The sequence below is a fragment of the Loxodonta africana genome, chromosome 25, assembly GCF_030014295.1.
Source record: "Loxodonta africana isolate mLoxAfr1 chromosome 25, mLoxAfr1.hap2, whole genome shotgun sequence".
Lineage (NCBI taxonomy): Eukaryota > Metazoa > Chordata > Mammalia > Proboscidea > Elephantidae > Loxodonta > Loxodonta africana.
The window spans coordinates 17,481,391-17,494,075 of record NC_087366.1 but is presented as its reverse complement, the minus strand read 5'-3'; the positions used below and the strand labels follow the sequence as shown (position 1 = coordinate 17,494,075).

General features: G+C 36.2%; 1 protein-coding gene across 2 annotated transcripts in view; it reads right to left on the bottom strand.

The window, feature by feature from the left end:
- EDEM3 (ER degradation enhancing alpha-mannosidase like protein 3) overlaps positions 1-12,685 on the bottom strand; it is a 73,350-nt gene that overhangs the window by 27,779 nt on the left and 32,886 nt on the right. For both annotated transcript variants that reach the window (XM_010590945.3, XM_003410844.4), the window contains exons 8-15: positions 12,023-12,128; positions 10,168-10,265; positions 8,019-8,144; positions 7,747-7,830; positions 5,635-5,718; positions 4,996-5,120; positions 677-842; positions 272-426 (exon numbers count right to left, since the gene is read on the bottom strand). In XM_010590945.3, the coding sequence (XP_010589247.1) occupies positions 272-426; positions 677-842; positions 4,996-5,120; positions 5,635-5,718; positions 7,747-7,830; positions 8,019-8,144; positions 10,168-10,265; positions 12,023-12,128 (944 nt within the window). The remainder of the gene's footprint in view (positions 1-271; positions 427-676; positions 843-4,995; positions 5,121-5,634; positions 5,719-7,746; positions 7,831-8,018; positions 8,145-10,167; positions 10,266-12,022; positions 12,129-12,685) is intronic.

The following is a 12,685-nucleotide window of genomic DNA, read 5'->3' as shown; positions in this document are numbered from 1 at the left end:
CACAGAATAAGTTTTGCTATCTAATTTTGCTAACTTATAATTTTTATTTCACTCAACAATAAGTACATATAGGATCACCATGAGTTGGAATCAACTTGACGGCAATGGGTTTGCTTTTTTTGTTTTTTTTTTTTAGTATATACTTCAGTATTTTTGGTCTAACTGTTGCATTTTGGTCTGACTGTTGATATAAAAAAAAAGTTCCTTAAATCCCCTGTCACTCACTAAGAATTAACTTTGATATTAACAAATATAAAGTAATATATCTTACACTCTGATGATGCCTCTAGGACAGCTCTTATCCACCACATTTTTCAAGGGTTCACGAATGCTCTGAGCATACAGTGGATCATTAGGGAAGAGAATCTGAGTATTTGGACAAGTCCAATCAAAATTACTGTCGTCCAGTTCTGTATATTCTGAAGTCTATAATAAAAAAGAATATATGTACATAAAAGTAATTTTACTTAATATTATGGTTTTTTGAAAGAAAACATTTAATGGAATAAGTATATACAGGGTGCAATAAAAAAAAAGAAAACATTAAACGTACTATTCCTTTTACCACACATATATTTATTAAATTGTAGCTATGAATTGTTTTCCACTTGGGGGAAAAAAAACCACACAGAAATAAAAAAGAGAGTAAGACATTTAATTCAAAAATGTAACTCACTGTGTTCTTCTTAGAGATGCTTTGATTTGTAGTAGAGAGCCAAAGAGGTAACAGATGAGCTTCTGTTGTAAAGATGTAATCTTCTATGTCAAAAATAATGTCTTCTTTATCCGCAAATAATAGGTAAAGATACTTAAACATTTCAGCCAAGAAGAAAGAATCCATTCTAAAATAAAGGGTCACAAATAAATCTAAGAACACAAAAATATCCAAATGTCAACTATCTGAAAGCCACAGAGTCAAGATCAATAACCCTATCTTTGCCAATGTAGATGTCCAAAGAACTATAGACTCTATCTATTCCCTGGGTGAAAAAGATCAGGCAGGGATGCCTACCATGCAGGTACACTAAATCTTGTCAAAATGCAGACAATGCTGTCCTCTTGGCCTTCTAATGACAATGTTTTCAGTTTCTTCTATAGAGAATTAACCGCAGGGAGTTAATACAGATGAATTTTACTACTGAAAATCACAAAGGAATCTTCAATCAATGTTAACAGAACTGGATAAAGTAATACAGTGTTGATGGAACTTATTATGCAGCCACTTAAGTGATAAACAAGAGGCTTTAAAGATAAAGGATATCATTTACAAGACGCTATGTAAAGAAAGTACGACACCATATCACATGTGCACTTTGACTATAACTTTGTGAATATTTATATACCTATCAGGAAGGGAATATGGAGAAATATAGGGGGTAAAAATATATGCTACTATACTAAATGATTTAATGTTATAACAACGTTTTAATAATTATTTTAAAGGAAAGATTTTATAAAATTAAAAATGGCAGAAATAGAACATAGACGCCAGATGGAGTTATAGTAATATCACATTTAACTAAGTTTACTATCTCCCAAGGCACCCTAGCTTTCTGCAGTGATAAATAACTCGTAGCTTACTGGACAGGTTTTAGTCTCACACCTCTGGCCAAGTCAAATTCCTGGCACACAGGAGGCACTCAATAAAATGTTTATTAAATTGAATGCAAGTTTAAACAGCTAGAGGCAGTGGAACACTGTGATGAAGAACATGGGCTGTGGAGATAAAAGGACCTTCTACGAACTCGCTGTGTGACTGGAGGGCTTCAGTTTATTCTTCTGTAAAAGGGACATCATAATTATTACATTTGTAACATTAATGTAAAGACTAAATGAAATATTATATGTCAGTTATTTAGCATACAGTGATGAGCTGGAAAAATACAGCCATTATTATTACTCATACACATAAATGATTTTTTATCTTGGAACAAAAAACTTGGCCATTTTGGATGTTAACCTTTTTCAGAAGGGATAAAATACGTCCCTGGCAGCCTGCAAGACGCTTATCATAATTTAACCTTTCCTGGATGACTGACAATTATTATCACAAGCAAATACTATCTTGAGAACTATAGACTGATGAGCAAGATGCTGATTTTTGGCAAATTCTAAAACTGAGTAAGAAACAGATAATTTGTAAAAACATAGAAAAGAATAGAGACATGGTAAGGTCACTACAATACAACCAGGGTAAAGCTAGCAAGTTACAGAATAATGGGTATCATGTGATCTAATTTATATCAAAAACCATAAACATACACACAAATGCAAATACACAGGCAATAACAATGTCTGGAAGACTGTTTATCAAATTGCTATCAGTGGTTATCTTTGTGAGAACAAGTAGAGGGAACTGTCTTAGGAAAAAATTTAATATTCTTATTTGCCATGTGAGTTCTTTGTAATGATCATCTATTATTAGGAAAATACAGATACTTCCAATTTAAAAAATGTATGTGTGTGTACACTGTTGAGTCAGAGAAGGGTGCTAGGAGATCTGTAGAGAGATAAGCAATCAACTGAAGGAGGCTGTAGCTTAAAGTTCTCAAGGGCCATGCCATGAGGCACTGGTCATGGCCCTATCTGAAATTCTTCCCAACAATTTAGATGAAAATTTCATAAGGCACGCTTACCCAAACTGCAGATCACTCAAAACCTTAGCTAATACATTAGGTAACTAAGATGAGATACAAACTCTCTTTTTGGTTAGAAACAAGAAAAAAATCAGCAAAATGAAATTATACTAGGATAAACATGGAGATTAAGTAGTTCTCAACCTTTTGTGGAGCTAAATGCATCTGAGAGGTACAGTGCTCCCACAGGGGACTGATCATCAACCGGACAGAGGGTGTTAAGGCCACTGGCCCCTCAAAGAATTAGCAAACTCGCTAATCTAATCTAAAACTATCTAACAAAACAAGAGCTCTAGAAATCTCTAGCCTGAATCCAGATGGTAACAATGTGTTGTTCCATGCACATCTTGAGTGTGGTTATTTTAAGAGATACTCTATATACTGAACTACAATCAGAATCAGGCAAAGCAGTAGTAAGTGGTCCAAAAAAAACCCCAGGTAAGGAATGCAGGGAAATCAGAATGATGTTAAGTTTAGAAGAATGGAACTCCCTAAACAGAGTAAAATTCCTCAACCTATTACGCCCTTTCCCGTTATAACACACATCACGTGGTAGTGATTGTTTCTTTACACATTCATCTTCTTCATTAATTACAAGCCACAGGGGGGCAGAGGCTGGTTCTAGTTTATCATTCCATCCTCACACCAAAGTGCAGAGCCTAGCATACAGTAGGGTGCCTAATTATTGTTCCTTGAATGAACTGCCAGTGTAACATAGCAGTCAAGAGCCAATCTGCCTTGGCTGAAATTCTGACTCTGCCTTACTAATTGTGTGACCTTGAGCAAGTGCCCTTATCTCTCTGTCCCTTAGTTTTTTCATCTATAAAATCAGGATTATAGTAGAATTTATACCTCAGAGGAGGGTGTAAGAGTCAAATGAGTTAAACATATAAAGTGCTTAGAAGAGCACTTGGATTATAGAAAGTAGTCAATAAATTTACAAATAGATAAACAGGCTATCTGCTTCCATCTTCTTGCTGTTATCTGCATGCTTGATTCCAGGAACCTATCCCCTTCTCATCAGCTGTGGTCACAGAAGGAGGTCCCGAGCCTAATGGACTATTACCTACATCTCTGAATGAGGGGCTAAGGAACAAGCCTGTGAGAAGATGATGAGTGCTGTGTTTCTCATGCCTCAGATCACTCTGCCTGAAATGCTTTTTACTCCTTTCCTCCGCTTTTTAATTCTTACTCATCCTTCAAGGCTCAGGATCCAATCCCCCAGGAGCCTTCCCGTGGCTGTGACATCCCAGCTTGTGTTTCATGCCCCTACAATATGTTCAATAGCACTTATACAATGCTTTAAAAGTCTGTTTACCTGACTATACCCTGTGTTTCAACCAGGGAAAGGGTAGGTCTTCATATCTTTAATCCTCAAAATCTAATATAGCTCTTGGTACATAAAACAAAAAACCAAACCCGTTGCTGTCAAGTCGATTCCAACTCATAGTGAACCTATAAGGCAGAGCAGAACTGCCCCATAGGGTTTCCAAGGAGTGGCTGATGGATTTGAACTGCTGACCTTTTGGTTGGCAGTCAAGCTCTTAACCACTGAGCTATCAGGGGTCCGGCACATAAAAGGCCTCAGTAAATACACGGAGAATGGACATCTGCTAACCAATTGAGGGAACAAGCTTCAGCATTCATTTAGAGATATGCTGGTCAATTCTACAATTCTAGCCACTCAGGAGAACCTCGCCCCCAACCCCTGCCCACCTTTCCTCCCTTATTTCTGCGTTCTCTGATGTTATATCTGAACAGTTAGAATAATCAGGTAAGTGATTTCTGAATACCTCACCAGAATATTACTGAATATCACAATGACTAAAGCACAGTTTTATAGCTTGCTATTTCATATTATCCACATCCATCAGGATCCAATGAAACAGAAACTGCCACTGGTCTTCCAATCCCTCTAAATCAGCAAGAGAGTAAGAGTGTATACACTAACTACAATGTTGCTTTTAAGGAATTCTTGGCTGAACGTAAATTATAATCCAGGTCATCCGTTATGAGGATAATTTCCAACATCTTATACAGTACAAAGAAACTGTTAACAAAGGAAAAAGTAACCCACATTCCTAATACCACGGTTCCGATATTTAACAATCATTCATTTACTTAAAAATCAGCTGAGCATCTACTATATGCCAGGCACTATGAAAAGGATGCAAACTTTTCATATAGTTTAAGATTAGCCTATTCAAGAGTTAGAAAAAAATAAACACAGTGAACTACCCTTTGCTTCCACAAATACCCTTCGTAAAAGCATTAAGCATATATGAATGCTAACCAGTAGTTGCATTTTGTGTTGTTTAAGAGCAACCCTGAGGAAAGGGGAAGTTAGGAGTTGTTTTACCTGTCCTCATGACTTCCAGTACGAACATCCTTCATGGCAGCAAATCCACAAGGCACTCTAGCATATTTATTTAAATTTTCAATAAGTGTTTTCCCTACTTCAAGATAGTAAGGATCTCCTGTTGCCTATTAAAAAGGAGAATATATATATACATATATATTTGTATATATAGCTTACATTTTACTGTATACCTATTGATTTAGCAAAAATTTACTGACTACCAACTGGGTGCCAAGCACTGTATCAGGCACTGGAACTCATGTTACACAGAACCTAGCTCTGAAAATAAGCCGTGGATCTGCTTTAGAGCACTTCTTAAATACATTGTCCAACTGTATACCTTAACCTTTAAACTTCCAATGCCCAGAAAGGCTGCCCAAATGAAGGAAGGCAAGAGACATGCTTTAGAAAGAAGCTCTAGAATATAAAATTTCTCTTTAAAGAAATGTTTAGATAACTATTTTGAAAAGGCAAAAAATGCAGATAGCAATTCTTGCATCTTTTAATAATCCTAAGGACCATGATATAATCCAACCATTATAACAAAACATTAAATGAGGACTCTGAAAACCCAATTATTAAAATAGTGACATACTGAACAGAGAATAGGCGCTAAATAACAAAAACAAATTATCTTACTTTATATAAGAAGTAGGTACTTTCTGCAAATTCAGGCCTTAAAGGATGTTGAGCCCAGTGTACTCTGAAATCTGTTGTAAATGCCTAAACAAGACAGCACACAAATTAGGTGTAAAAAAATATGATTAAAAAAATTAGTTCTAAAATACATAGTATTATATAAATTAGATCATCAAAAAGTAAAAAACCAAACCCAGTGCCGTCAAGTCGATTCCGACTCCTAGCGACCCTACAGGACAGAGTAGAGCTGCCCTGTAGAGTTTCCAAGGAGCACCTGGCAGATTCGAACTGCCAACCCTTTGGTTAGCAGCTGTAGCACTTAACCACTACGCCACCAGGGTTTCCAATTAAAATGTCCATCATGACATAATTTTCTATAAAACATCAATTTTCATTGCTTAATGTCACAATTCAATTTTGCAAAGACTGCTAATTTTTTTTTTTTTAACCAATGAAATGGAATTACTTTTTAAAACAATTGTTTTAGCTTTTAGAAAACTCAGAAAAAACTATGACGCTGAGCAATGCCACTACATGGATCCTGTGGTCTACATAATTGTTTCTTCTTTTTCCTTGTCTTTACTTTCTCTCTTATTACTACCCTGGTTCAAGTACTTCCATTTTAAAACCAAAAAACCAAACCCGTTGCTGTCGAGTCAATTCCGACTCACAGCGACCCTACAGGACAGAGTAGAACTGCCCCATAGAGTTTGTAAGGAGCGCCTGGCGGATTTGAACTGCCAACCTTTAGGTTAGCAGCCGTAGCACTTAATCACCACACCACCAGGGTTTCCTCCTTGTCTTTACTTTCTCTCTTATTACTTCCCTGGTTCAAGTACTTCCATTTTAGCAAGGCCGTATACAAATCTGGAAAATTTTAATGGTATATTTCTGGAAAGTATACTATTAAAAATCTTGCCATATCAAATACCAAGAATATTTATTACTAATATTATGTATAAAAATCAGACAGAGCAATTTTTAACTGGCATGAGCAAGAGCTGGCATTCTCCAAAATAAAGTGACGAGATCTCCCTAGCTGGTGGGTACACGTAAAATTAGAATGAGATAATCTTCTCACAGTAGGGATCAGGAAAGGTTGGAAAACTGGATGCGGATTTTTTTTCCCTTGTTAAGTAAAATTAACGAAATGTCAGCATTACCTTAAAGTACAAGGAAAAAAAAAGTTGCTGTTGAGTCCACCCCGACTCATGGTGACCCAAGTGTGTCAGAGTAGAACTGTGCTCCATAGGGGTTTCAATGGCTGATTTCCCTAAAGCAGATTGCCAGGCCTTTCTTACGAGACACCTCTGAGTAGACTCGAACTTCCAAACCTTCCAATTAGAAGCTGAGTGCATTAACCACTTGCAGTACCTGGGGCCTCCTACCCGAAACTAGGATTCTTTTAATACATGAGGGAAAGTAAAAACATATATGATACTGCATAAACCCAAAGATAAACTTAAATAAATAAACTAAGTAGGAAGACACAAAAAGAACAAACAAGCCTTAAACATGACATTTTCTATCTCTAAATTAAGGTGCCTAGCCCTGGTGGCGCAGTGGTTAAGAGCTTGGTTGCTAACCAAAAGGTTGGCAACTTGAATCTATCGCCTGCTCCTTGGAAACCCTATGGGTCAATTCTACTCTTCCCTGTAGGTCTGCTATGAGTCAGGCTCCGGGGCAGTGGGTTTTTGGGGCCCTGGTGGCACAGTGGTTAAGAGCTCAGGCTGCTAACCAAAAAAGGTCGGCAGCTTGAATCCACCAGCTGCTCCTTGGAAACCCTACGGGGGAGTTCTACTCTGTCCTATAGGGTCACTATGAGTCAGAATCGACTTGACATCAACGGGTAATGGGTTCGGATGGCACAACACCAAGTGCTTAGCTGTTCACGGAAAGATCGGCAGTTTGAACCCACCCAGCATCTCCATGGGAGAAAAGACCTCGTAATCTGTCCCTGTCAAGATTACAGCCTAGGAAACACTATAGAGCAGTTCTCCTCTATCCTATAGGGTCGGTGTAAGCTGGAATTGACTCTATGGCAAACAACAAGAAACCTCTAAATTAGCCATTTATATATGTAAATTAGAATTCCAAAGATTATTTGCTTACCTCTGGCAGAAAATTGTGTTTTTTAATCACCTGATACAACATTTCATGAGTTTCAATAGCAGGTCTAATATCTCCCTTTAAAACCTAGAAGTCAACAACAAATTACCTAATAAAATATGAGTTGATTTTATCTATAATCATATAAAGGGAATATTTATATTATTATAGTTTTGAGATGTGGCTGTTTTAGTAATTCAATTTCAGTAATCACAAATGTACTTAATTATAGTTCTCTTACTTTAATATTAAGGAAATAGTAGAGTTCTTTCTACCTGTAAGCCTGGAAAAAAGGCAAGCAAAGCATCCATCCAAGTCCGAGCATTCAGCATTGGTTTGTGGATATGCACGTCAAGTAGAAGAGGTGGCTGGCTAATGTACCTCATTATGGCATCGTAGTGCTAAAAGATCACAGTATGTGTTCATGAAAGCAGATGAGAAAAGAGGTATTAAACACATTATACTAAATAGCACCATGAACAAATTAAACCTAAATATATACACAAATAAATTTAAATAGTGATACCCATTGCTGTCAAGTCCATTCCGACTCATAGTGACCCTAAAGGACAGAGTACAACTGCCTTATAGGGTTTCCAAGGAGTCGTTGTGGGTTCAAACTGCTGACCTTTTGGTTAGCAGCTTAGCTCTTTAACTGCTGTACCACCAGGGCTCCTAAATAATAATTATCAATTAACTATTTAAATATTTAAATAACTACTTATATATTTAAATTACTTTAGACGGAAATTCTTCTAATATATGTGCTCCCTTGTATCCTTTAACTCAGATGCAGAATATTAATCACTACACTAATATGGGACCTTCTCAGGGGAGATCTGAACATTCCTTTGCTGTGGGATTAGCCCATGGCTAATATGCCTTGTGGCCCCAGCGATGCTCTTGGAATAGAGCCACAGGCTTCTATTTTACAGAATTATTCTAGTTTTCTCCTACGTCTAGTTACCGTCTCAGTTAATGTAACATTCTGTTATTCACCATCACCTAAATTAACACGTCCAATCACTGCTGCCACTCTTATGGTCTGCTATTTTTGCTTTTTATGCTCTTAGAGACTGTTTTACCCCTCTCTCGTTTTCTTCTGTAGATATTTCTCAGCTTTCGCCACAAGAGGTTGAGCTGTTAGAATCAATGAATGGTAACAAGCCATGAAAAATAGTATCTGTCTCCATTTGCCTCAGGAAACTCTTGTTAGAATCTAATAAACAATACATGTGATAGTGCTTTTTCAGACATTCAAATGATGACTAATTAAGACTTTTACTAGTTTTCTTTGTCAACTTATCTGTTATTTAATAACTATAAAAAAAATTTTTTTTATTACTCTATACCTGCTATATGATAGACATTGTCCTATTCATTTCATAAGTATCAGCTCATTAATTCTCTGAATAACCCTATAAATAGTACTAGTATTCTCATTTTGCAGGCAAGGAACAGAGGCAAATAGAGTTAAGTTACATGCCCAAAGTCACAAAACTAGTAGGTGGCAGAACAAGGATTTAAACCCAGGCAGGAAGACGCCCATGCTTTTAACCACTATATAGACTGTCTCACAGATGTAATGAGAGCAAATTGATGAGTGGGCAAGAAATGGTAAATTATTTTAAAAAGAATGTAGTTATATAGCTGATGAGTCTGCTATATTCATTTCAGTTCGCTCCAATTACAAAAAAAAAGCAATTCGATGTGGTTTAATAATCTTCCCCCTCTCCCAAGAAATATGTCTATAGTTCTGACCCAGACTTAAAATTTATAGACCTGCTTTTGAAACATTCACTAGTTTCTCCAAGTCTCCCAGGCCCTGCATACTTAGACTAGGTCAAACTTCCAAGATTTCAAAAAGAATTAGAATTCAAAATGAAAAGTTAACTAGCAATAAATCCCAATAAATTCTCCTCCTTGTACAAAAGAAGATTAGGTAAAACTCAAAGCTACATATTTTATCATCTGTTTGGCAGACCAGGGAAAATTCTGATAAGAGATGGATATGTTATTGCTGTTGGGTGCCTTCGAGTCAGTTCCGACTCATAGTGACCCCATGTACAACAGAATGAAACACTGCTCGGTCTGGGCGCCATCCTCACAATCATTGTTATGCTTGAGCCCACTGTTGCAGCCACTGTGTCAATCCATCTCATTGAGGGTTTCCTCTTTTTCACTGACCCTCTACTTACCAAGCATGATGTCATTCTGCAGGACTGGTCCCCAAATTGTAATTTTTGGAATGTTTGATGCTATTATTCTGTCCCTGTCCAACATCAGAGAATACTGACAGAAAACTACTACACATTTAAAAACAAATCATTTTTCAGAATGTCACTCAGGTAACTGAATTTCTATCAAAATTTGGCATTGAAATTAAATTGGCTCCAAAATTAATATAAAATTGGATCAACTTACTGTATTAAATCTTTCCAGAAAACTGTCATCTCCAAGCAAGACATAGGCTTTCAATAGATATTCATAATATGAATCAATTCCTGCTCCAACTCCACTATCTACGGAAAATATGTATAAATGTGGTTCTTCATTAAACAAGTCTTTAAAATTCTTTATAGATTACAAGTGAGGTTAATAGGACACTACGAACGAAAAATTAAGCAGGAAATGGTCTGTTTAAATATTACATATTTATAAAAAAAATTAACCTTACCATATAAGTAATACTTTCTTTGCTGATAATAGTTTGTGTGTTTTAAAAAAAAAAATCTTACTTTGAAAAACTGAACTAAAAGAAAGTGAAAAGACAACTTATAAACCAAAAGATGCTATCTTCAATACACACAATGGACCAAGAATTAGTGTCAAAAATATACAAAGAATTCTTGCAAATCAATCATTTTTTTTTCAAAAGCACAACTAATCCAACAGAAAGTTGACAAAAGTCAAGAATATCCATAAAAAAACAAGGAAGCATACTGGGCAATAAACATGAACATGTGTTCAACAGCATCAGGACCAAGGAAACACACATCAGCTGGGATGTAATTTATACACCCTGTCTGACTGGCAAAAACTTTAAAAGTCTGACAACACCAAGTATCGGAGAGGGTGCAGATTCACAGGATCTCTGGTGAAACCGTTAAGGGGTATAACAACACTGGAAACAATTTGACATCGTCCCCTGAAACCAAACTCATTGCTGCTGAGTCGATTCCAACTCACAGCGACCCTACAGGGCAGAGTAGAACTGCCCCATAGGGTTTCCAAGGAGCAGCTGGTGGATTCGAACTGCCGAGGTTTTGAATAGCAGCCCAATGCTTAACCACCGTGCCACAGCTGAACACTAATCCACCCTAGGAGCAAAATTCCACTCCTAGCTGTGTGGTCAAGTGAAACTTACATACATGTGCGACAGAAGACACAAGAACACTGCTATACGCAATAGCAAAATCCTGGAAAGCAACTTAAATATGCATGAACTGCAGTTTATTCAGCCAACGGAATATTCAAAAAAGAATGAACTACAACTTCATGCCACAATAAGCAGGAATCGTAGCAATATAATATTAAGTGAAAAAAGTCTCAAAGGTTACACAGGACATGATATCCTTTTGATATCCTATAAGTTTAAAAGAGTAATACGTACACATATCATGTAACTGCTCATTAGTGAGCACTTATTTCATAGTATGTGTAGCACATGCCACACGTTGTTCTAAGCACTTTACGATGGTTAATTCATTTAATCCTCATAATAACTATATGAAGTCGATACCATTATTGTCCCCACTTTACAGATAAGGATACAGTGGCACACAGAGCTTAAATACCTTGCCCAAAATCTCACAATAAGAGTTGAGGTTTGAACTCCAACAACATGGCTCCAAAGTCTATGCTCTTAACTACTATACTATATTCTATTTCTAGAAGGGTGGGAGGGACAAAACATAAAGATAGGAGATAACATTATTAAATGCAGATTCTCACTCAACTACATCTTGATGTGAGACGGCTGAGGCACGCTGGTACTCTAGTCCTCAAAGAAAATCAGTTTTAGTATCTCAGCTATACCCTATATGTCATCTATAATGCTATACCCATTAAGCATGGAATAGAACACTAAATCAACTAGATTAAGTGTGTCATTATTTGGCACCAAAGAAAATCTAGCTAAATTAATTAAAATTCCATCAATCCTGAGAGAAACTATACTTTATACTGTCTCAGAGATTGTTTTAACAAATGAAAACCCATTATTTGCCAACCATTCTGAGGCTGTGAAGGATTAATTTTAAAAGCCCAATTTACATACCTTTGCGTACCCAATCTCCAGTATGAATATTAATAGTCACACCCACTAAATTACTACTTCGCTGTCTTTTTTCCCAGAGAAAATCAAGAGCTTTCCTTGCATATTCCTATAATTAAAAAAAGAAAAGCATTCTTAAAGAATTGTAAATGATTAACAAATAGGCAACAAAGAAACAAAAATCAAAGGCCTGCAGAATACTTTAAGTAAAATTCCTAAAATAACCATTTATAACGTACGTTAAATTTTCCTTACAAATCAAATCTTGGTTCTTTTGCAGCCAATCAATTCTAGTATTAAAAAAATGACTCTGAAATGATATTTATGATCTTACTTTGAGACTATCCTACCCATCTACTCTTATAACACAGGTTCAAATTCACATACAATATATTATTAAATGATATTAATTACTTGCATCATAAAACGTGCTTCTTAAAATAACTTCCACAATTCAAATGCAAAGTGAAAATCTCCTTAGACACCACTATTTAGAAAATCAGCAAAGGATTTCTAATTTGGTATGCTGTCTTTGAAACACAGACAGTTCAGATTCTATTTTTCAAATAGCATGCAACTGTTAGTGAAGAGTTAGTAAATCAACTAGGCTAATGAGTTATTTGATAATACCAAACTTATAACCTTCTGATAACATTTTCTTTTCTT